The following is a 26,730-nucleotide window of genomic DNA, read 5'->3' on the forward strand; positions in this document are numbered from 1 at the left end:
CCCATGATAAATACCAGATTTTGGACCAGCATTAGTACTGAGCATTTATATTTGAACATTCTATAAGTATTTTTTCAAGGACACACCAATTCAAAGTGTTAATATCAAAGAAACTGCAGTTCCTTCTGTTTCACAGGTGTCTTCTGTTAAGGTGTTATCCTGAGTATACTCCTTCTTTGAAGGCAGCTATTTAGTCTAATTTATAGTTTAACTTCAAACATTAAACTGGGGAAGCTGCATTTTCTTTTAGCTAAAAACATTCCTCAGTCATTTTACGCTATCTTCCCCGGTTATTTTATGTCAACTGAGAACAACTTTCAGCAAGTTTATACTTCTTCAACCATGGGCAGTTGCCACCAAACACGCCCAGCCCTGCACTTTGAAAAAAATCTGAAAATCTTGGCCCTTGCTTCACTTTCCCACTCTTTCACTATCGCTTAGAGTTCATTCTTTATTGTCCTTTGGTTATGTTGGTCATATTTTACTGGAATGTACCCCTTTTGATGAACTTGTGTACATTTAAGTTTTTAAACTGTTCTGTTCATAGGGTGCTGGAGTTGGTGTTCCAATGAATCTGCTGCCCTTGTCTTTCTAGATGAATGTGATCATGGGTTTGGAAGGTACTGTTTAAGGAGCCTTGGTTAATTTCTGCAGCACATTTTGGAGATAGTTCATACTTCGATTACAGAGCAGTGGTGCTGGAGGAAGAGAATGTTTGAGGATGTGCTGAACTGAATTGAATTGAATTTATTGTCACATGTACCGAGGCACAGTGAAAAGCTTTGTCTTGCGAGCAATACAGGCAGATCACAGAGTTAAGTAGCATAGATAGTAAATAATAGGTAAACAGCAGCAAAAACAAAAGCACAGGGTACAGGTAAATGTTAAGAGATTGCTGCCACATCAAGTTTCTGAATGCTGTTGGAGCAGCACTCATCCAGGCAAGTAAGGAATATTCCATCACACTCCTAATTAAAGCCTCGATAGTGGACAGGCTTTTGGGAGGTCAGGAGATAAATTACTTGCTGTAGGATTCTATGCCTCTGCTCTTGAAACCACAGTATTTATATGGCTGGTCCAGTTCGGTTTCTGGTCAATGTCAATCCCTAGATTGTTCACAGTATTAACATATCCACTTTAACCCCACAGCCTTTTGAAAATGTCCACGTTCTTGAGCCTTATACCCTCTTCCTGTTGAGGCTAGAGTGACTGTGACCTCTGAGAAAACCACCTTCAAGAACTCCCTAATGTGGAGCCACCTTTCTATCTAGAATGTCTTCCTTTCACTGAAACAATTTCCTCAGTGATCCAATGCAATGAATTCCACACACAGAAGTAAATTGCCTGGTTTCCCCAATGGATTGCTCCCTGACCAGCCCCCTGACTATTATTGAGCAAACCCCCATTACCGACCGTAGCCCAGCCCTGGACTGACTTGTGAGGACAGCCTGACAAAGCCAACCTATCCTATGGGCTGATTTTTTCACAGCATTCTGACTGGCCTATGTGTAATATCCACACTGATTCGACTTGACTTGGGGAACAGACCAAGTGCCTGACTGAGTATGGTCAACACCCTGTACTAGAACTGAATCAGCCCTTTGACTGACTGTGGTGGCACATTCTGAATGACTGCATTTCACTTGTTTCAGCCCATAGACTCTCATACATGGCCATTTGTTTAAAGCACATGTGATGTGTTCACCGTGAAAACTGGTGACACATGTTGCAGGTGTGACATTGACATACAAACAGAGATACAGCATGGTGCTGCACGGTGGCATGTCCAACCTGTCGACTGTTCATTTCTCCCCATCATTATAAGTTGCCTGCATCTCTTTCTACACAAATTAACAATGCAAGAACAGAGACTGACAACCTGTAACTGAATACCTTGTGCACCAAACAGCAATGCAAGCCACAGAGAGGCTGGAAGTCGAGGAATCAGTGCTGAAATCAGTGAGTGGGTGCAACAAAGAAACGTGTAGTAGACATAAGCTGACACCCTCGGGCTTTCGGCATAAACATCGATTCTCCTGCTCCTCGGATGCAGCCTGACCTGCTGCGCTTTTCCAGCACCACACTCTCATCTTGACTCTGATCTCCAACATCTGCAGTCTTCAATTTCTCCCAGTTGACTTTACCTTCAAGGAGAGGCAAAGTGAATCAGCGCTAAGTAAGTGAGCCAAGAGCCAGAAGATGTGTGTGTGTGTCCATGTGCTCAATGCAGCTTGGCAGAATCATGCACGTTATTGGTGTCCCTGAGCTCCAAGGTAAACTATTGAAGGCCTGAAGTGGTGTATGAATGTTTCTTAAGAGGAGACATGATGAAGTCGCAAAGCTTGTGCTTTGTCGATGTCACCCCATATAAGGAAGGGGTTTTGGATGATGGTATACTTGGAAGACAGTTGATTCATGGCCAGTACAAGCAATGGGTAGGCAGCACCTATTAGGTACTTGCTCAGACTTGCACATCAGGAATTAGCACAGTTGGGTTTCTCAAAGAAGGAGAGGACAATTGGAAGTATATAGATTGGTCAATTTGGGGATTAACGAGGTGCAAATGCATGGAGATAAGGTAGTTGAAGCTAGAATCTGAAGCTAAGGTGAGAGTCTGAAGTTGCCACATGAATCTTCAAGAGAAAATTAATGTCAAGGTTCTGATCGTTTCAACTCTCTGTATTTTGCCAATTTTGTAGCCATTGCTCACAAGACAACATGAAGAGAAAATAGAGCCTCATGTTTCATGTTGTGTGATACTCAATCTAAAATGAAAGCAGACAAAAACAAAAACTGCTGGAGAAACTCAGCAGGTCTGGCAGCATCTTTGGAGAGAGAAATAAACTATGGAAAAAAGTTAAAATATCTGATCGCCGTTTTCAAGGTACATTTTGCAGTGAAACTGGATTTGACAGAAGCTTAGAAAAAGCAATACTTTTCAAAACAGCACAATATGTGCTGAACTTAACATACCCCATAGACATCTTTGTCACTGCAAGGAGTACGCAAAAGTGTGTAAAATAGACAGCAGCTGATAAATACTCATTTCAAATGTGTTGAACTCTGCAGTAAAACAAATATCTGCATCTGTTGAATGTTCAGCTCATGAGTCAGAATGTTAACATACATATAGTCATAGAGATGTATAGCATGGAAACAGACTCTTCGGTTCAACTCATCCATGCCGACCAGATATCCTAACCTAATCTATTACCATTTGCCAGCACTTGGCCCATATCCCTCCAAACCCTTCCTATTCATATACCCATGTTGATGGCTTTTAAATGTTGCAATTGTACCAGCCTCCACCACTTCCTCTGGCAGCTCATTCCATACACGTACCACCCTCTGCGTGAAAACATTGCCCCTTAGGCCCCTTTTAAATCTTTCCCCTCTCACCCTAAACCTATGCCCTCTAGTTCTGGACTCTCCCACCCCAGGGAAAAGACTTTGTCTATTTATCCTATCCGTGCCCCTCACAATTTTATAAATTTTGATAAGGTCACCCTACAGCTCCGATGCTCCAGGGAAAACAGCCTCAGCCTGTTCAGCCTCTCCCTATAGCTCAAACCTGCCAACCCTGGTAACATCCTTATAAATCTTTTCTGAACCCTTTCAAGTTTCACAACATCCTTCTGATAGGAAGGAGACCAGAACTGCACACAATATTCCAAAAGTGGCCTAACCAATGTCCTATACAACTGCAACATGACCTCCCAACTCCTGTACCAATAAAGGAAAGCATACCAAGTGCCTTCTTCACTATCCTATCTACCTGCGACTCCACTTTCAAGGAGCTAAGAACCTGCACTCCAAGGTCTCTTTGTCCAGCAACACTCCCTAGGACCTTACCATTAAGTGTATAAGTCCTATGCGATGTAAAATTAACGGGTCCAGAGATTCAACAAAGAATGCTGCATTTCATTTCAGTTGCATTGCTAAGGAGACTTTTATACAAACAACTCGAGGTTTTTCAAAGTAGTTGGAGACATTAAACTAACCTGTCATTTCTGCTTTTCTCCTTAGAATTAAAATTAACTTTATTGTCATATGTATTCACATGAGTACACTGAAAAGTTTAAAAGTCACCACTTACGGTACCATCTTAGGCAACAAGAGACCTAGGTACAGATTCTTAAATATGAATTTTAGGGGAACGATTTAGAAAAATAAAGAAATAAAATGTTCAGCAATAAATTAGAAAAATAGAGAAACAAGAGTACAGAATAACAATCCTTCCCACTTTTCAAAATATCACTATTTATTTCCCCAAATTCTCTCATTTCTGTATTTTTCTCAATGGTAGATACTGATGAGAAATATTCATTGAGGATCTCATCTATCTCTTAAGAGATAGTCTTATTAATCTTTAAGAGGCCACATTCTCTCGCTAGATATTCTTTCACCCTTTATCTACTGATATAATCTCTTCGGATTTTCCTTTACCTTATCTGCCAAAGCCATCTTGTGTTCCTTTTAGCCCTCCTGACATCTCTCTTAAGTGTATTCCAACACCCTCTATATTCATCAAGGAATTCACTTGATCCCTGCTGCCTATATGTGTCATACACCTTCCTTTCAAGACCAAGGTCTCAATAAATTTCATCATCCAGGGTTCCCTACTCCTGCCAGCTTTACTCTTCACTCTAGCATTAACTCACTTCTGAAAGCCTTCCACTTACCAATTTGCCTCCAAACAACATCCCCTCCCCCCCAACCCCCCACTGCCCCAATCAACTTTTAAAAGTTCCCTTCTAAGACCAAAACTTGCTTTCCCCAATTTCGATCTTTAACTTGTGGACCAGACCCATCCTTTTTCATAAATATTTTAAAACGAATGGAATCATGGTCACTAGTCCCAAACTGCTCTACCACTAACACTTCCATCGCTTGCCTTGCCTTGTTTCTCTAGAGGAGGTCAAGTTTTGTCCCTTTTCTAGCAGGGCCATTGACATACTACATGAGAAATGTTTCCTGAACACACTTAACACCTTTCTCTTCATTAAAGCCCTTAACACTACAGCAGCCCCAGTCAATGTTAGGAAAGTTAAGATCCCCTACTATTACAACCCTTGTATTCTTGCAGCTATCTGCAATCTGTTTACATATTTGCTCCTCAATCTCCCACTCACTACGGATGGCCGACAGTACAATATCTCCAAAGTAATCGCCCCCTTTTTATTTCTCAGTTCTACCCATATAGACTCAGTGAATGAACCCTCAAAAATTTCTTATCTCAGTACTGTTATGATGATTTGGAGATGCTGGTGTTGGACTGGGATGTACAAAGTTAAAAATCACACAACGCCAGCTTATAGTCCAAGTACTTGCAGAGTTACATTGTACTTTGCTCAAACACTGCATGGATCCATGTAAGACTCTGTTAATTCATTTTTTAGATTAGAATCAGTCTAAACATTGTGGCAGAGACAACAGAACACAGGAGGCTAACACCTTCAACAGAGAAAATGAGGTCTGCAGATGCTGGAGTTTCAGAGATGGAAATGTGTTGCTGGAGAAGCGCAGCAGGTCAGGCAGCATCTAGGGAACAGGAGAATCGACGTTTCGGGCATTAGCCTGAAGAAGGGCTAATGCCCGAAACGTCGATTCTCCTGTTCCCTAGATGCTGCCTGACCTGCTGCGCTTCTCCAGCAACACATTTCCATCTCTAACACCTTCAACATATTATCTGGCTGACACCAATTGTTAGTTAACCTGAGAATGAAACTTTTAAAAAAACTTTTGTGATTTACATATGAAAGAAGTGAAACTAACATGGTCATTCTAACAGATGAGACACTTAACAAACTATCAAGGTATTTTTCAATGTATAATTTCAGTTACATCACATTGTAAACTTTTGTTATAAACTCTGTGTCTTATAATTGTGTACTCCACAACCACCTGATGAAGGAGCAGTGCTCCGAAAGCTAGTGCTTCCAATTAAACCTGTTGGACTATAACCTGGTGTGTGATTTTTAACTTTGTTCTGTCGTGATGTTCTCCCTATTCAAAAACACAGCTCCCCCTTCTCTCTTGCCTCCCCTTCTATCCTTCCTATAGCATCTGTACCCCGGAATATTGAGCTGCCAGTCCTGTCCCTCCCTCAGCCATATTTCTGTCTTCATTATTTTTGTGAGTAATATTGGCCAGTGTTTTTTGTGTACAGGATGTATCTGGACATGCTGGGTATGAGTTCATTTGCCTTACCTATCAGGCCTCTTATAATGAAATAAATGCAGTTTAACTCAGACTTCCCTTGCTCCCTGCCCTGCTGTTGTCAGCCCTGTCCAGTCCTGGGATTACTAGCACTGCCTTTACTACTTAACTTGCTCTCGTTAACCTCTGTACAGTCTTTGACCTTCTCTTCTGTATCCCTACTGCTTTGGATACTGCCTCACTGCCAGACTAGTTTAAACACTCAGGTGGCTTCCAAATCTCCCCACCAGGATATCGGTATTCCTCCAGTTCAGCTGCAATCAGTCCCTCTTGTAAAAGGTCACCTCTGCCTCAGAAGAGATCTCAATGATCCAAGAATATGAACCCCGGCCGCCTGCACCAGCTCCCAAGCTGTGCATTCATCTGCCAAATACCCCCATTCCTAGTCTCACTAACATGTGGCACGGAAATAATCCAGCAATTACTATCCTTGAAGTCCTGTATTTTAACCGTCTGCCCCACTCACTATAATCACACTTCAGGACCTCATCCCTTTTCCAGTCAATATATACCAGTATGTACAATGACCTCTGGCTGTTCACCCACCTCCACAAGAATTTCATGCAACCGTTCAGAGACATCCTTGACCCTGCACAAGGGAAGCAACACACCAGCCTGGAGTCTCGCTTATGGCCATGGAAACACCTGTCTGTGCCCTTAACTAACAAACCCCGTACTATTAATATTTGCTTGAACTTTGCCTGACCCTGGTCTATGGCAGAACCTGTCTGTGCCAGTGATCTGGCTGCTGCTGTTGTACTCCCCTGATAGGCTGTTCCCCCAACATTATCCAAACCTGTATACCTGTTGGAGATGGGAATAGCCCCAGGAGACTCTTGCACTGCCTGCCAGCCTCTCCTGGAGGTCACCCATCTACCCTACTGAACCAGTGGTGTGACCACATCACTGTAAGTAGTGGCTATCACACTTTTTGCCACCTGTATACTCCTCAGTGCGTCTTTCCAACCAAACAATGTATTCTGTGAGGCGCTGCAGCCGGTCCCACTTTCTGTAGATACAGTCATCTGGGACATTAGACTATTCCCCGATCTCCCACAACGAGCAGGAGTGCAACGCTGCCCTTAACTGCCATCTCTGTCCCTTTACAGTAAGACATATACCATAATCTTACCTTACCCATACCAAGTTGCTCATCACCCTCCTCACCGAAGCCCAGTATTCACCAAAGGCCACATTTAAACCTCCAGCGGCACTTCAACCGCAAAGCAGCCCTTCTCAAAATGGCCACTCCGCTATAGTTCGCTTCCCCTTTATTCACCTCTGGGCTATTGCTGCTTACTGAACCGACTCCTCCTCAGCCATTTCTCAGCAGCGTCCTCTGTGGTCGACGCTGAGGCTGGGAGTCGAGTGCACAGCAAGACCGGGAGTTTGAGTCGACACTGTGGCCGAGAGTTTGAGTCCACACTGGCTTTTACCCCGGATATCATGAATGCCACCCGTGGAGGGGAGGTAGAAAGATGAAGAAAGAGACACAAAAGGGAGGAAAAGGAAAGAAAAGAAACAAGATTGACCAGACAAGCCACTACTTACCAATTTAAAAGTCATTCAGTCAATCAGCATTTGGGTGCTTCTGCAAGACTTAGATAATCTACTCCTTACTTTTCTTGGTCTTAGCCATTCTTGACCATAATGATTCATATGCAATGCTTTACGTGCATTTTGCAGTGGCTTTGCGGTAACTCAATTTTGGGTGGGCTCTTGACTATCCCATGTGCAGAGGTTGGGCAAAAGGGTAGTTGGAGAGAGTAGGGCAACAATTAAAGGAAACAGACAATAGATAGCTTTGTGAAAGTGGGTACTGCCGATGCTGGAGATCAGAGTCAAGATTAGAGTGGCGCTGGAAAAGCACAGCAGGTCAGGCAGCATCCGAGAAGCAGGAAAATCTACGTTTCGGGCAGGAGCCCTTCATCAGGAAACTATGATGGGCTGCTGACCGAAATGTCGATTTTCCAGCTCCTCAGATGCTGCCTGACCTGCTGTGCTTTTCCAGCACCACTCTAATCTTGACTAGATAGCTTTGTGCTTACTACATCGCTTGAAAAGATTTAAAAAGTGTTTTACTTTTTTGAACACCTGCAATCATTTTCTAATTGGATTTGAGACCAAATTACATTTCATGAGGCCTCAGATACTAAGTGTTCAAGTTGTTTTTTTGTTTTCCTCTGGTTCAAGGTTGAACTCTTATGAACCTTGCAAAAATGGGTTTTGGTGAGGAAAATGCAGGTTGCGCATGGACAAAGACCGAGAGTTATTGAAATGCCTGCACAAAGGCCAGTATCACATCATCAATTCACCCTTTATTTAACTCGAACACACTACACGGACTGTGGCCAGCTAGCTTGGAGTCAGCTGGTTTGGAGGATGTGAGCTATAGGGAGATGCTGAAGGCGCTGGAGTTATTTTCCTTGAAGTTTCAGAGGCTGAGGGTGACGTTATAGAGGTTAATACATTCATGAGGGGCAAGGATAGGGCGAACAGCCAAGGTCTTTTCCCCAGGGCAGGGGAGTCCAAAATGAAAGGACATTGGTTGAAGGTGAGAGGTGACAGATTTAAAAGGGATCTAAGGAGTAACTCTTTCATGTGAAGGGTCCATGTATGGAACGAGCTGCAAGAAGGAGTGGTGGTGGTTAGTACAAATACAACAGCTAAATGGCACCTGGATGGATACATGATTAGGAAGGATTTAGAGGGATATGGGTCAAAAGCTGGCAGAAAGGACTTGATTAAGTTCTGATATCTGGTCAGCATTGATGAGTTGGATGGAAGAGTCTGTTTCCTTACTCTACAGCTCTAATGTAGCAAATGATGTAAGTGATTGTCTTTACTACATAGTAAATTCATTTTAAAAGTGATTCCTTTTATTCATATTGAATGAAGGCTCATACAGAGCATCAATAACAACAGAGGTATATTGGCTGATTTGCCTGTTTCTGTCCTGTACAATTCGATGTAATTCTATGTTGACGGGAGTTTAGACTCAAGAGTGTGGTGCTGGAAAAGCACAGCACGTCAGGCAGCACCCGAGCAGTAGGAAAATCGATACTTTGGGACTCGTCAACTTCATACGCAACAAGGATCATCAGAAGGTATTTGACAAGTAAAAATTGCTGCTTATTTATTCAAAAATTTCCTGCATGTTTTTCAAATTGAAATTAAGGATCACATCGTCAATGTTATCACAGAACAGATTAACTGTCCACTGCTCATCTGTCCACTTACAAATTATTGATGGGTTCAAACATATTTATCAGTTATGTGTTTATAAATCTTTGTTATAGAATTAGTTTTTCACTTGTGGAAATGCAGAAAAACATGTCAAGAGAGATTTGAACATCTGCGTTGGACAGCATTTGGAAATGCCTAGGCAATGACCCTATCAGCAGATGTGTGCCGAAAATTGTGTGCGTTTTTGCACTTTCATGTGATAATTGAAGCAAAGCACTGCAATCCCAAGGCTGTAGGTGAAGATAAAACGAGACAAGGTATGGAGGACCTCTAGTGCCAAGTGATTTGTAGGTGATCAAAATTTCACACCAGTAAAACAATGGGTTTAATTTTAAGTACTCATTATAACTTCTTTTATTGAATGGGTTAGTGTATTCATTTCACAGGTTAATAGTGAGAGAAGAGAACTCAGAACTTCCTGCATCTACATGGAATGGTGTCAGACATAACCTTCCATGACAAGTTACTCCATTGGTCAAACATGAGAATTATGAGGAATAATGAGACAACACTCAACGTCCAACTTAAATATGATTGGCAACGCATCCATCAACAACACATCTGTTCGTCAAAAGGAGTTAGACAAACTTGTACAATAAACAGATAACATCCTGTTACTCATATTATTTTAGCAACTAAACAAATTGCCTGACTAAAGTTCCAAATTACAATATTTTAATATATTCCTTTCCAAGATGGGTGGGATGTTTTGTTGACAGCTTCATGCTATCTTATCAAAATCTATCTTAAGCTACTGTTGCCCCATGAGGATTTTAATTATTTGTTCAAAAATGACATTAGAGAGCTCTTGATATTGTATATCTGTTTTAAACCTCTTTGCTATATAGTGGAGGTTGACCACCCTCTGAGAACTAAAACCAAAATACCCCAAGAGGAGCATCTCATCTTATGATCTGTAAAAAGAGTATGGAAAATGGTGTAACCTGCTTTTCAGTAACTTCTAGGGGTTAAATAAATTAAAGCTGAAAATGTGTTGCTGGAACAGCGCAGCAGGTCAGGCAGCATCCAGGGAACAGGGGAAATTGACGTTTCGGGCATAAGCCCTTCTTCATTCCTGAAGAAGGGCTTATGCCAGAAACGTCGATTCTCCTGTTCCCTGGATGCTGCCTGACCTGCTGCGCTGTTCCAGCAACACATTTTCAGCTCTGATCTCCAGCATCTGCAGACCTCACTTTCTCCTTAAATAAATTAAACCCTTGACACTCACTTTAAAATCAACAAGTAACAATTTATTTATCTAACTCTAGCAGTGAACAAATTAACTAAACTATTGCCAAACAGAATAAATCATTTCGAACTACTAACTATTCCTAAATAAAGCAAGATCCTAATGGTGTGCTGTTTTAATAAACACAAGTCCCACTTACATTAGGAAAATAGAATTTAGTCTCTCGAAATTACAACCAGACTATGTGTCTTCCAGAATGTTCTGTGCCTTCTCCGTTGATTCTTTGGTTAGGAATACCTTCTTCAATTCTTTTGTCAGGAATGCTTTCTGTGTTAATCCTTCTGTCAGGAATATTAACCGGTTGTGCCGTTGGTACCATTTTTATTTAGATGGCGCTTTCTCTAAGACATAGAGGCTCTTGCAGACGGCAGTTAGCACTGCGGCTTTATCTAACTGCCCCCTTCTGCTATACTCTGGATGATGTATCAACATTTCTACAATACAACTGATCCTATGTTGTCAAAATCATCAGATTTAAACTTATAGACAATAGACAATAGGTGCAGGAGTAGCCATTCATTATGATCATGGCTGATCAACCACAATCAGTATCCTGTTCCTGCCTTATCCCCTTAACCCTTGATTCCACTATCCTTAAGAGCTCTATCCAACTCTTTCTTGAAAGTATCCAGAGACTTGGCCTCCACAGCCTTCTGGGGCAGAGCATTCCATACACCCACCACTCTCAACTCTGTTCTAAATGGCCTACCCCTTATTTTTAAACTGTGTCCTCTGATTCTAGACTCACCCATCAGCGGAAACATGCTTCCTGCCTTCAGAGTCTCCAATCCGTTAATAATCTTATACGTCTCAATCAGATCCCCTCTCAGCCTTCTAAGCTCAAGTGTATACAAGCCTAGTCGCTCCAATCTTTCAACATATGATAGTCTCGCCATTCCGGGAATTGATCTCGTGAACCTACGCTGCACTTCCTCAATAGCCAGAATGTCCTTCCTAAAATTTGGAGACCAAAACTGCACACTATACTCTAGGTGCTGTCTCACCAGGGCCCAGTACAACTACAGAAGGACCTCTTTGCTCCTATACTCAATTCCTCTTGTTATGAAGGCCAGCATGCCATTAGCTTTCTTCACTACCTGCTGTACCTGCATGCTTGCTTTCATTGACTGATGTACAAAAACACTTAGATCTCGTTGCCCCCCATTACCATGTGCCCTAATTTAACAGGTGTTTGGTATCTAAGTTAAAATTGATTAGCTAAATTCAAAGACTTATTGTCATGATACAAACTGTGGCTTGATCTGCTAACTGCGCAGCCTTCTGATACAAGTTTCAATTCGGGTGCTCTTTGCACTTGCAAACTCTCAAGCTGTTCACAGACAATGCACCTGATCTTTTGAAACGGACCACACAATGCCTTCCCCCCAGCATTTTACAAACACCAAATTCTAACTTCCTGCATCCCAATCCACAAGTAATCATCCTAACTTCACAACAGTAATTCAGTTATTCCTTCAATCATTGATGCTCTTGAGCTTTAAGATCATATCGCAGTAATTTTCTGGTCCCTCTCATTACATAATTCCAAAATTAAACAATCAGAGTCCTTCAAATGACTAAATTCTTGCAAGTTATCAATTGATAAATTAAAGACAGAACTTATCTGATCAAACACACAGAAACATTGCTTTTAATGACATTAGTTTCTCTATGTGTCAAAAGAAGTCAAACTGTGATATCATCAATCATCATGAGTTTGTGTTAGTTTCTACTATTTTCAAAACATTCTCTGGATTATGTGAGACAGCTGAATTAGCATATTTTAAAACATACAACCTTAGGGTCATGCAGCATTGAAACAGGCCATTCAATCCATCATGCTATGCTAACTGAGAAACACCAAACTACACTAATCCCATCTACCTGCACCTGGTCCATAGCTGACTCTCTTCTCTCACCTTAAAAATGTGTCCCCTAGTCTTGAAATTCCCCAACCTAGGGTAAAGACAACTACCATTAACTCTATCTGTACTCGTTATTATAGTACAAACTTTTTGCGAGAGTATTTGCTTCCACCATCCTTTCATGCAGCACATTCCATATACAGGGGAACCTCAATTATCTGAACAAGATGGGCAGATACTATTTCGTTCGGATAATTGATTCAATGTCTCTCCTCTGGGACTGGGAGTTTTCGGAGGTTTCCTTTCTCCTCGCTCTGCCTGCCTTGCTCACTCTCTCTGTCTCAGGGTTTGTTTCTGAGCGGACACACTTGTGTGTAAGGGACCTAGGGACCTGAAGCATTGCTGAAGTCTTCCCCCCCCTTCCCCCCCCGCCCCCCCACCCCAACATTAATTCAATGGGATTGACACAGTGAGCACTTGGTAAGTCCCACTCCCCGTTCAGGAGACTAGGCAGCAACACACTGCGCGTGAGACCACGGCCCCACCCATCTGCCCCCACCCTTCATCCGTCCCCATTCTCCCCCAACCCTGCCCACAGTCTGTCCCCCCCAAACACCCCACGCGCTCCTGCCACCATCCCTCAACCCTATATGCCCTCAACCCCACCCACGGCCAGCTGGACTGGAAACCAACAGTAAGACTGCTGATGCCTTTGGGGGGTGAGTCTCAAACACAAACACACAGACACACACACACACACACACACACACACATATATAAATTTTTCCTGCAACTTTTTGACAGGTTCCACCTTTGCCCTGTACAGAACAATGTTGGAGAGATTATTTCGGGAAGGGGGGAGGGTTAGGGTACACACCTATGTAGAATTCCAGGGAGAGTGTGGGTAGGGAAAGGGAGAGAGAGAGTGAGTGCGGGGGGGTCAGTCATTTGGAGATGGTGCCTGGGCTCCCATCGATGCCCAGGACTGTTCTCAGCAGCATTTCAATAAGCCGAGTTAATTTTTAATCATTGTAGACAAAAGACACGATCAGTGTTGAAACGGCTCTTTGATGTAATGTTTCTATTGGATAGTCTTCAGGTAATCCCAAATTTGGATAATTGATATTTGGATAATCGAGGTTCCTCTGTATCTACCATCCCTGGTGCAAACATTTTCCTCAGATCTCCTCTGAACCACTTAGTCATCAGTTTGAAATTACGTTCCCTGTTCCATTATATCAATATTTATACTAGACATTACATCTTCATGTTCTTTGTATATGCATTGCTATTTATTAGTTTGAACCTGATTTTATGACTTTTGAACCCCTTTGTCCATTGCCTCAAAAGTGTTATTTTCTGTCATAAGGTCATGTCTACAAGTGATGAAAAGCAACTTTTAATTGTTACTTCAGATTGAAAAGTCTGTGGCTTTTGTAATACTACAGATAATATTCTGTAAATCTTTGGGCATTTACACACAAGAAAGATTCTCCCATTCAGTTAACTTACTTTTGCTCCCCTGGGTTGAATAGTTTTCCTAATTTCAGTTACAAATGTGACTGTTACAATAGAGTGGTCAGTGTGCAGCGTGTGCAAGGAATCCTCTCAGTTCTTCCCCAGTAATTTAGGAGTAGGAAATGTGGATGCATCCTCTTACAGGATTAGACTTGGACATTTCACGGTACTCAGGGCCATTTATTGCAGACCCATCAAATCATCCAGTAGACCATAAGAAGTAGGAACAGGAGAAAGACATTCCGCCCCTTGAGTCTTCTCTGCCATTTGGTAGGATCATTGGTGATCTGCCATTTTTAACAACCACTTTCCTGCCCATTACCCATAACCCTCGATTCCCCTACTGATCAAGAATTCGTCCACGGCAGCCTTAAATGGGCATAAAACATTTCCCCCTTCGGCTCTCTATGACAAGGAGTTCCAAAGACTTATAACCCACTGAGAGAAGAAACTTCTCCTCATTTCATTTTTAAATTAGTGCCCTTTAGTCTGAGCCTATGCCCTGTGGCCCTCGGCTTCCCCGTGAGGGGAATCATCTACTCATCATTTATCTTGTCAAGCCATTTAAGAATCCTCTATGTTTCAATGAGATCATCACCCCAATGAGTAGAATTCTAATCTGTTTATCCTTTGCTCATGTGATATTCCCTCCATAGAGGGGATAATCTGTGTGAACCTTCCTGATCTGCCTCCAAGGAAATAATATATTTCCTTAAATAAGGGGGCCACCCCTGAAATGTGATCCCATTGCGTAATGTCCAGGGTTCATTGTCACAAACATTTCGAACTCTGAAGTACTTGGGTAGGTGTGATTGAAGTAGATTCTGACTCTGTCATGATGTAAAATTAATACAGTGAATCAATAGCTCGTTTTCACTTCTGTAGCACGACAGCCTCTGAGTTAGAAAGTTGTTGGTTCAAGTCCCAGCCCAAACATTCTTGCTGACAGTGCAGTGCGAAGGGTGCTGTCGGAGATGTTGGCTTTCAGGTGAAATGTTAATTCAAAATTCTACCCAGCCTCTCAGGTGGGTACAAAAGATTCATTGATTCTGTTTTCAGAAGAACAAACAAGTTCTCTGAATGGGGAGAGGCTCCTTGTGTTGAAATAAACAACACTTCAGCTTATCAGTACCACCATGTTCATTTACCTGTCTCTGTGCTTCCTTTCTGACTGAGGATATATTTCATATTTTCCAAAGTTTGTTTCCAACAGGGTTGTGGAAGCTCAGGCGTGGAATATTTTAGAGACTTATTTTCTACATATTAAAAACATCATGGTCAGAGGATAGCGCAAGAAAGCAGTGCTTATGTGGATGATCGGTCATTATATCAGTAAATGTTGGATGAATGAATGGCCTACTCCTTTGCTTATTTCATATGATCTGACACTGTCCTGGTATCAGTGAATGGCCAGCTGTGTGTTTTAATGATTTGCAGTTGGGGGGAGCAGTTGGTGCTGGTGGTGGAGGAAAGCACCATTCCAGACAACACACTCTTCAGATTTCCACTCAGAATTTTCTGTTATGTTCTCACTCATCATTTTCCCCCTTTAGATTGCTTTCAAAATTGTTTTTGAGCCTTTAAAAACTCTTCAAATCTTTAATCGTAATATGAGATACTTACGTTTAAGAGAGAGTGCATCTTTAATTGTGAATTACAGCCATTGAAGGGCTGGAAGCTTGCTAATATTTGCATTATAAACGTATTAATTCATCCCGAGTAATTAGCTTTCAGTTTCACTCTTCTGACCATATAATGTAAACTGATGATTTTAGACTTACGAAATGCTCTGTAGAACTCCTCCTGTGTTAGGTGTTTGTCGCTATTATAATCATCATATTTCAGTAGATCAAATAATGAGCACTGAGAGAGATCCTTTCCAAGTCTATCCTGTTTAATTACCTGTTAAAATAAAAGTTTTTATCAGTCATCATCAATTAGTAAAGATTCAAGCTGATTACTGTATTTCTCTGAAATGCATAATTACAATACCAGAAGAATCAAGCTTTGTTTAAAAAGGCAACAGAATTCAAAATCTACTGTAATATCGTGAAGTAGCTGATGTAATTTCTGGAAAAAGTGGACGGGAGATTGAAAATACTGACAGGACATCATTTGTAGTAGTGTCAACATTGTAAATGTCAACTTGCTCGTCAGCTTTCCCAACTTTCTGTACAGCTGACGGTATGATTTCCTAACAGATAGTCATTTACCTTTGGGTCTAGCCATAGCATCCGTGTTTTTAAATTAGTTCTACTATACATCAAATCTAATTACTTTTGTGGCCTGCTCAAATTGATAACGTTTATGATGGATTTGATGAAGAACGGACAATGACTAAAGCATGCTGGGAAATGAAGACCAGCTTTGACCAAAGTGACTGTGCTAGTCAATGTGCTGCAGAATCCAGACAGGTTGCAGCTACCCACAGACAGTTTGCAACAAACCTCATAGCTGCAGACCCGACAATACATACCTGAATATGGGTTTGAATTGAGTCAATGGAATGTCATCCTAAGGGCAATAAGAAACATAGAGGTGTGCACCAGACATAGGACACAACGCACCCTTATTTGGAGGAGGAAACGTGCACCCAGCACCCTGCCATCAACATGTTAACACCTTGTTGGGTCCGATTGATCAGTGTGGTTGAGCAAAGACTTTGGAGTCTGAGAATTGCTCCAACACCACATTCAGTGCTGTAACTCGAGAGTGGTAACTTGAGACCAACCACTGAGAAGAGAAGGCATCCCAGAGGTCATCAGGAGAAGACCACAGGACAGCACCATATGGAGCATGGTGGTCTTCCAGAGTTACGTTAAAGCAAAAGGTAGCATTTGTAGTGTTAGCTGTTGGTTTATAGTATTAATTGTGCTAAATAAATAAATATTATTGTTTTGTTATCAAGAATCAACTCACAGTTCTTTTGCTAGATATAAGAGTTAAAACACAGTGTGCAGGCACAGCACTTTTGACTGTAGTCCTCTCATTGTACATACATTTTTCATCCAAACACATACACCTTTTTGAAAATTTGCTGTCACCATCAGATTTTATCACATGAATATTATCCCCCCCTCATTACATGATTTTTCTGAAATGAAATCTGTCCAATTTTATCCTTGATAAGTGCAAGGACAAGTATAATATAATGCTTTAATATTATATTTTAATATAATATATATATTTGTAATATAATAAAATATAATGATTTATTTCTGATTTGTATTTACTATTAAGTTACTAAACCACTGTTTTAATATATAACCTTGTCACATTGTTTAAAACTTTGGTCAAGATTTTCTATTTTACAGCCGAGGAGTGACGGTGGGGGAGGGCTGTGTCCTGTAGTGGATGGATTAATTGTGCCCATCAACAAGAAAGCTTGCCAAATTGAGCACCAATCAGCCTGTTAAAAGCTGATTGATGTTCCTCTCAGAAAATTTCAAGCCTTGACATTGAAGTCCAACCTTGTCAGAGGCTGTCAGCCAACAGATTGTTGGTGGAGGCCCAGTCTTCAGTGAATCCGACAGCAAGTGGTATGGCTGATTTTTTTCAGGTCTCGGATGGTGGGAAACATGGGTCAAAGGATATCAATATGAGCAAGGATATCAGTGGGATTGGAAGCAAAGCAGAGAGTGGTTTTCAGCAGCAACCCCTTTCCCCCGCTCTTTTCTCTCGATTAGTCCCACAACGGGACAAATATTGTGACCCTCAAACATCGACAGCAGATCGCAACCATTTATTGTGCCTGTGGCCTGTGGCAAGTTGACTTTAATTGTTAAAGTAGTAAGTATCTTTCCAGGGCCAATCTTTCCAATTACTTGCCATCCTCACCACCTCCAAGGAACAGTTTGTACTGCACCCTCTTTTTGAACATGGACAACTTCATAAAATGACATCTTACAAAATACATTCCATAATTAAGACTGCTACTTCCTTCTGGATAATTTTGACCCTTCCCTCTTGCATGTTTGTTTAGATCAGTCATAGATATGAGCGGAGAAATGGCAGATGTAGTTTAATCTGGGCATGTATGAAGCATTGCACTTTGGGAAATCAAATGTTAAGGAGGCAACTTTTTCACGCAAAGGGTGGTATGTACATGGAATGCGCTGCCAGAGGAAGTGGTGGAGGCTGGTACAATTGCAACATTTAAAAGGCATCTGGATGGGTATATGAATAGGAAGGGTTTGGAGAGATATGGGCTGGGTGCTGGCAGGTGGGACTAGATTGGGTTGGGATATCTGGTCAACATGGACGAGTTGGGCCGAAGGGTCTGTTTCCATCTCTATGACTATATGATTCTATAAAAAGTACACAGTTAATGGCAGGACTCTAAATAGTATTATGTAAAGGATCTTGAGGTTCAAGTTCATAGCTCCCTGAAAGTGGCCACGCAAGTAGACAAGCTGGTAAAGGAGACATATGGCATGCTTGCCTCTATTGGTTGGGGAAATGAGTACAAGAGTTAGGATGTCATGATGCAGCTTTATAAGACTTTAATTAGGCCACACAAAGTATATTGTGTTCAGTTCTGGTCGCTACATTACAGGAAGTATGTGGAGACTTTGGAATGGGTTCAGAAGAGGTTTGCCAGGACACTGCCTGGATTAGAGGGTGTGAGCTATAAGGAGAGGCTAGAAAAACTTGGGTTATTTTCTCTTGAGCAGTGAAGGCTAATGGAAGACTTGATAGAAGTCTATAAAATTATGAGATGCATGGGTAGGGTTGACGGTCAGAACTGTTTTCCCAGAGGTGAGATGTTTAATACTAGGGGCATACATTTAAGGTTAGAGAGGGAAAGTTCAAAGGAGAGGTAAGGTGCAAGTTTTTTGCACAGGGTATAGTAGGAATCTGGAACATGCTGCCAGGGCTGATGCTGGAGGTGGATACGATAAGGGCGTTTTAGATAAGCACATAAATATGCAAGAAGTGGAGGGATATGGACTAAGGAAAGGTTTAGTTTCATTTGGCATCAGGTTCGGCACAACATTGTAGCCAGCTCTCATCTCTTTCTGAGAAGGCTTGGAACGATCCTCATCTCATGTTATTTTTACACCTTGACGAGAATGTTCTCATGCTGGAACAGAAAATATTGCCTACAATTTACCAGCTTGGAGAAACTAACTCACAGAGGTACATTAATAAATGTTTTATTTCAAGAAGCTGCCTTTGGTAGAGAAAAGGATGATATAAAAGATGCAGAACTGAAAGGTGGTGGCAGCAAAGCTGACACTCTGCCGAACAAACAGAAAAAAAAATCAGGGTGATGATGTGGATTAAAAAGGATCATCAGAAGACTGAGAACTAAAAAGGTTCAAACACCCCAAAAGACTGAACTGAATGTTGTTTCAAATTCCTTTTGGTTTGAACCTGTATGTGCATCCATATAATCTCACATGGTCCGTATACTCAATGCTCAATCTCAGAACAAAGAGAATGACAGCACAGGATCAGGCCAGTCGGCCCTCCAAGCCTGCACCGATCCAGATCCTCTATCTAAACCTTTCGCCTATTTTCTAAGGGTCTGTATCCCTCTGCTCCCTGTCCATTCATGTATCTGTCCAGATACACCTTAAATGACGCTATTATTCCCGCTCCTACCATCTCCACTGGCAACTCACTCCAGCCCCCCACCACCCTCTGTATAAAGAACTTCCCACGCATATCTCCTCTAAATTTTTCCCCTCTCACTTTGAACTCGTGACCCCTAGTAATTGAGTGCCCCACTCTGGGAAAAAAACTTCTTGTTATTCAACATGTCTATACCTCTCATGATTTTGCAGACCTGAATCAGGAACCCCCCCCCCCAACTTCCATCTTTCTCATGAAAATAGTCCGAATCTACTCAACCTCACTGCATACCTAGCGCCCTCCATACCAGGCAATATCCTGGTGAACCTCCTCTGCATCCTTTCTGTAGCATCCACATCCTTTGGGTGATGTGGCAACCAGAGCTGTACGCAGTGTTCCAAATGTGGTCAAACCATAGTCTTATGCAACTATAACATGACCTGCCAACTCTTGTGCTCAATATCCGTCCTGATGAAGGAAAGCATGCCGTATGCCTTCTTGACCACTCTATTGCCCTGCATTGCGATCTTCAGGGAACAATGGACTGGAATATCCAGATCTCTCTGTACATCAATTTTCCCCAGGACTTTTCCATTTACTGTATAGTTCATTCTTGAATTGGATCTTCCAAAATACATCACCTCACATTTGCCTGGATTGAACTCCATCTGCCATTTCTCTATCCAACCCTCCAATCTATTTTTATTCTGCTGTAATCTCTGACAGTCCCCTTTAGTATCTGCTACTCCATCAATCTTAGTGTCATCTGCAAACTCACTAATCAGACCACCTTTACCTTCCTTCAGATCATTTATGTATATTACAAACAATAGTGGTCCCAGCACGGATCCCTGTGGAACACCAGTGGTCACAGATCTCCATTTTGAGAACCTCCTTTCCACTAGTACTGTCTCCTGTTGCCCAGCCAGTTCTCAATCCATCTAGCTAGAACACTCGACCTTATGCAACTTCACCTTCTCCATCAACCTACCATAGGGAACCTAATCAAATCCCTTACGAAAGCCCATGTATATGACATCTACAGCCCTTCACTCATCAATCAAATTTGTCACTTCCTTAAAGAATTCTATCAGGTTTGTAAGACATCACCTTCCCTGCATAAAACCATGTTGCCTATCACTGATCAGCCCATTTTATTCCAAATGGGAATAGATCCTATCCCTCCAGCAGCTTCCTACCACTAACATCAGGCTCACCAGTCTATAATTACCTGGATTATCCCTCCTACCCTTCTTAAACCAAGCAACAACATTATCAATTTTCCAGTTCTCTGGGACTTCACCCATGTTCAAGGATACTGCAAAGATATCGGTTAACACCCCAGCTATTTCCTCTCTCGCTTCGCTCAGTAACTTGGGATAGATCCCATCTGGACCTGGGGACTTGTCCACCTTAATACCTTTTAGAATACCCAACACTTCCTCCCTCCTTACACCAACTTGACCTAGAGTAATCAAACATCTATCCCTAACATCAACATCTCTCATCTCACTCTTGTCTCGGTGAATACCAATGCAAAGTACTCATTAAGAATTTAACCCATTTTCTCTGACTCCATACATAACTTTGTCCTTGAGTGGGACAACTCTTTCTCTATTTACCCTCTTGTCCCTTATATATGAATAAAAGGCTTTGGGATTTTCCTTAACCCTGTTTGCTAAAGATATCTCATGACCCCTTTGAGCCCTCTTAATTCCTTGTTTCAGATTGGTCCTAAATTCCTGATATTCTTCCAAAGCTTCATCTGTCTTCCGTCGCCTAGATGTTATGTATGCTTCCTTTTTCCTCTTAGCTAGTCTCTTAACCCTGTTTGCTAAAGATATCTCATGACCCCTTTGAGCCCTCTTATTTCCTTGTTTCAGATTGGTCCTAAGTTCCTGATATTCTTCCAAAGCTTCATCTGTCTTCCGTCGCCTAGATGTTATGTATGCTTCCTTTTTCCTCTTAGCTAGTCTCACAATTTCACTTGTCAACCATGATTCCTTAATCTTGCCATTTCTATCCCTCATTTTCACAGGAACATATCTCTCTTGAACTCTAATCAACCTATCTTTAAAAGTCTCTCAAATATTAAATGTGGATTTACCCTTAAACAGCCACTCCCAATCTCCATTCCCCAGCTCCTGCCAAGTTTTGATATAGTTGACCTTCCCCCAATTTAACACTCTTGTCTTTGTCCTTGAGTATTCTAAAACTTACGGAATTGTGATCACTATGCCCAAAGTAATCCCCTTCTGAAACTTCAACCATCTGGCTCGGCTCATCTCCAAACACCAGGTCCAGTACGGCCTCTTCCCAAGTTGGATTATTTTTCTTAAGTTAGCAAATGATCAACTTGTTCATTCAGGAAAACCTGATAAATGGCTTTTTACTGAGACAGCCAAAATTAGTTTACTACATTTTAACTGGAGAGAAGGCCAGTGTGCTTAAAGTCTGCTAATGGAAAAATGTTAGATTCTAATAAGAACATATCAAAAGGAACAGGATTAGACCATTCAGCCCCTCAAGCCTGCTCCACCACTCAATAGGATCATGGATGATCTGAAATTCCTCATATCCAATTTCCTGCAATTTCCCCATTATCACTGATTGGTAAAGGATTTATCTACCTCAGCCTTAAATACACTCTTTTCCCACAGGTCTCTGAGGCAATGAGTTCCAAAGATGTCTTCTGAAGTCTTCTGAATGAAGAAATTCCTTCTCACCTCAGTTTTAACTTTGTTCTGAGATGATGCTCCCTAATCCATGAGTAGAAACACCCTCTCAGCATTTATCCGATCAAGCCCATTAGGAATCCTAAATGTTTCAGTGAGATTGATCTCCTCTCATTCTTCTAAACTCCATTGAATAGAATCCCAACCTGTTTAGTCTTTGCTCGTAAGACAACCATATTTTTTAACTTTCTCTGAACTGCCTTTCCATAAATAAGGGTACAAAACTGCTCACAGTACTCCTGATGTGCTCTCACCTGCACTTTGTAAATTGCATTAAGACTTCCCTGCTGTTATTATGGACTAGATCAGACCCCCTCAAAATGTTTTAAGAAGGTAGTCTCGATCCTAACTTTTTGTTATTTTAAAGGTAGATGTGAAGTTCATAATCTAGAAGTGATGCAACTGGTCAAACTACTTGACATTAAGCAAAATACAATTTATTTAAACACTATAGTTAAAATACAAACAAGAGAAGGAGCAATTTAGAGCAAGAATCCCTACTGTGTGGAAACAGGCCTTTGGCCCAACAAGTCCACACTGACCCTCTGAAGAGTAACCCATGTAGGCCCATTCCCCTACCACATATTTACTACTGACTAATGCATCTAACTTACACATCCCGGAACACTGCGGGCAATTTAGCATTGCCAACTCACCTAACCTGCACATCTTTGGATTGTGGGAGGAAACCCATGCAGACACGGGGAGAGTGTCCACACAGACAGTCGCCCGAGGCTGGAATCGAACCCGGGTCCCTGGTGCTGTAAGGCAGCAGTGCTAACCATCGCCAAATAATTGATATATTACCTATTAATAATTAACTGCTCCAATATAGTAACATCCCACAATCATACCCTTTGGCAAAAAGGTAAATTCTAACATGGATTCTTATATATATTTATCCAGTCCAGGAGGAAAGAACATCCAGAGTGATTTCAGAGAAGGTAGCAGCTTGGAGTCATTCACTGAAGTTTCCAACTCTTCGGGATTAGACTGATTCTAATCTAAAACTTTGCACAAAAACTTCATGAATCCATGTAAGCCTCTGTTAACTCATTTTTTAGATTAGAATCAGTCGAAACATTGTGGCACAGAAAGCAGCACACAGGGGACTAACACCTTCAATAAATTATCTGGTTGACGCCAATTGTTACAGTTAACCTGAGAATGTAACTTTTAAAAAAAGTTCTGTGATTTACATGCGAAAGAAGTGAAACTATCATGGTCATTCTAACAGATGAAAGACTCAACAATCAAGGTATTTTTCAATGTATAATTTCAGTTACATCACACTGTAAACTTTTGCGATAAATTCTGTGTCTTGCAATTGTGTCCTCCACTATCACCTGATGAAGGAGTGGCGCTCCGAAAGCTAGTGTGCTTCCAATTAAACCTGTTGGACTATAACCCGGTGTTGTGGCGATAAATTCTGTGTCTTGCAATTGTGTCCTCCACTACCACCTGCTGAAGGAGCGGCGCTCCGAAAGCTAGTGTGCTTCCAATTAAACCTGTTGGACTATAACCCGGTGTTGTGTGATTTTTAACTTTGTACACCCCAGTCCAACACCGGCATCTCCAAATCAGATCAGCTACGATTTCATTAAATGGTGTAGCACACTAAAAAGGCTGAATGGTCTACTTCTGCTTCTACATCTTATAGTCTTGTGGGCCTAATCTTGCAGATGCAGCCTTAGCAAATGCCAATCAGACTGCTGAACTGCTGATTGTTTGATTAGACCAGTAGCTTTTGATGGCAGGCCATCATCCTCAATAACTGCTGCCTACTGCAGCCATTATAATTGCTGTCTCCAACAAACTGCAACAAGTCCCACCATCTGCTCAGGTAGGATTAACTTCTGACAAGCTGAACAACTCTTCAGAGTGAGTGGTCAACCTTATTTGTACTTCAGCTCCATAACATTTTGCCTATTTTTGTGAAAACTACTGTCAAAAAATACCGATGAAATCTGCAATCCTTTTCACCGATACTCACATGCTTGACCAAATCCATATGAATGTTTAAATTCTTCATTAAGAAAAGGCACAGCCTTTGCAACACATTGTTGAATCCTTGCACTGACGCAATTTCCATTTCAAAGCTGTTTCACAGACAGCCTGTACACTATGTCAATACAAAACAATACAATAAGTACGCATAGATTATTTCTCCTGTCTGCTTCTCTCTCATGATATCCTCCTCTATCACTGAAGTGATCATGTAAATCTTTAAGGTTACTCTTGCCTCAACCATTTTTTGATTTATTTGCTTTGTGGGTACTGTTGATCCAAAGGAAGTTAGTAGACAGAGCTAGTGAGGTATTTGCATCACTATCTGAGGAGGTTTCTTGGGAAGTGTGAAGAGGTGAAAAAGCCATTTTAAGTGCAGAGGAACTAGTGCCAGAAGCCCATGGACGACGATTTAGGAATCTCAGGAGGGAACCTCGTCAGACATGCATAGAGTTTGAAAGGTTCAAACAAAGTAACGTTGATAAGTGAATAAAAGCATTGAAAATAGATCAGATATATGATAATGTTACAGAGACCATTACAATCATAGAGTCAAAGAGATGTACAGTACAGAAACAGACCCTTCAATCCAACTCATCCATATCGACCAGATATCCTAATCTAATGTAGTCCATTTGCCACTACTTGGCCTATATCCCTCCAAACCTTTCCTATTCATATACCCATCCAAATGCCTTTTAAATGTTGCAATTATTCCGGAGGAGTTAAAACAGATCACTTCCTGAAGTCTTAAGGACTCATGTGGAAGAGCACAGAGTTATGGCTGTACCTAAGTACAGTGAAAAGCTTTTGTTTGCGAGCAGTACAGGCAGATCATAGTAAGCAAGGACACAGAGAGCGTAGGGTGCTTAGACAGAGTGAGGCACACAGGTTACACTGCATAGGAGGTGCCCTAGGTAAGATCAACATTAACAAGGTCAACGTCAGTCTAATAACGTCAGGGAACAAGCTATTCTTGAACTTGTTGGTGCATCTGTTCAAGATTCTGTATCGTCTGCCTGACAGAAGAGGTCACAAAATTTCCTGAAAATCTTAAAAAACTTGGTATATATAGTTTCCAATCCTGTACATCTTGCACCCGCACCTCCATAATGCTCACCATATTAGACCATCCAGAATAAGTTTGCATCTGCACTTGTCCCTTATACTCTGTCAAAGTGCTTAATTGAGTCACAGATCCTAACCTGTCCTTCAACTTGTTAATGGACCAGACAAATCCCCTCAAAATACATAAGCTGAGCTAATTCAATTCTGCTCTCCCTACAGTAGGAAAGATGTTGTTCAATTTGAACGGATTCAGAAAAGATTTACAAGGATGTTGCCAGGATTGGAGGGTTTAGCTATAGGGTTAATAGGCTGGAGCTATTTTCCCTAGAGTGTCGCAGGCTGTGTGGTGACCTGTTGGAGGTTTGTAAAATCATGAGGTGCAGGGATAGGGTGGAATAGTCAAGATGTTTTTTCCCCAAGGCAAGCAAGTCCAAAAACTAGAGGGCATGGATTTAAGGTGAGTGGGGAAACATTTAAAAGGGACCTTAGGGACAAGTTTTCATGCCAAGAGTGATATGTGTATGGAATGAACTGCTAGAGGTAGCCACAGAGTCAGAGAGTCATAGAGCTGTACAGCACGGAAACAGACTCTTCGGTCCAACCTGTTCCTGCCGACCAGACATCCTAAATGAATCTAGTCCCATTTTCCAGTATTTGGCCCATATCCCTGTAAACCCTCCTATTCATGAACCAGATGGTTTTTCAATGTGCAATTGTATGAGCCTCCACCACTCCCTCTGGCCGCTCATTCCATAAACCCCTATACCCAATAAAGGCAGGCAACAATATTTCTGTTGAATAAAGGGAACTATGGAGTTATGAGGGAGGAGCTGGCCAAAGTTCAATGGTGCAATACCTTAGCAGGGATGACAGTGGAGGAACAATGGCAGATATTTCTGTGTATAATGCAGAAGTTGCAGGATCAGTTCATTCCAAAAAGGAAGAAAGATTCTAGGGGGAGGCAGGGGTAGCAGTGGCTGACGAGGGAAGTTAAGAAACATATAAAGTTAAAAGAGAAAAATTATAACATAGCAATGATAAGTGGGAAAACGGAGGACTGGGAAGCTTTTAAAGAACAACAGAAGATTACTAAGAAGGAAATATGCAGAGAAAAAATGAGGTACAAAGGTAAACTGGCCAATAATATAAAGGAGGATAGTAAAAGCTTTTTTAGGTAATGGAAAGGCAAAAAAAATGGTTAAGGCTAAAATTGGGCCCTTGAAGACAGAAACAGGGGAATATATTA

General features: G+C 41.5%; 1 protein-coding gene across 3 annotated transcripts in view; it reads right to left on the reverse strand.

The window, feature by feature from the left end:
• Positions 1 to 26,730, reverse strand: part of fstl5 (follistatin-like 5) — a 534,185-nt gene that overhangs the window by 208,812 nt on the left and 298,643 nt on the right. For all 3 annotated transcript variants that reach the window (XM_043698761.1, XM_043698740.1, XM_043698750.1), the window contains exon 6: positions 15,879 to 15,999. In XM_043698761.1, the coding sequence (XP_043554696.1) occupies positions 15,879 to 15,999 (121 nt within the window). The remainder of the gene's footprint in view (positions 1 to 15,878; positions 16,000 to 26,730) is intronic.

Source organism: Chiloscyllium plagiosum, chromosome 1 (assembly GCF_004010195.1).
Source record: "Chiloscyllium plagiosum isolate BGI_BamShark_2017 chromosome 1, ASM401019v2, whole genome shotgun sequence".
NCBI lineage: Eukaryota > Metazoa > Chordata > Chondrichthyes > Orectolobiformes > Hemiscylliidae > Chiloscyllium > Chiloscyllium plagiosum.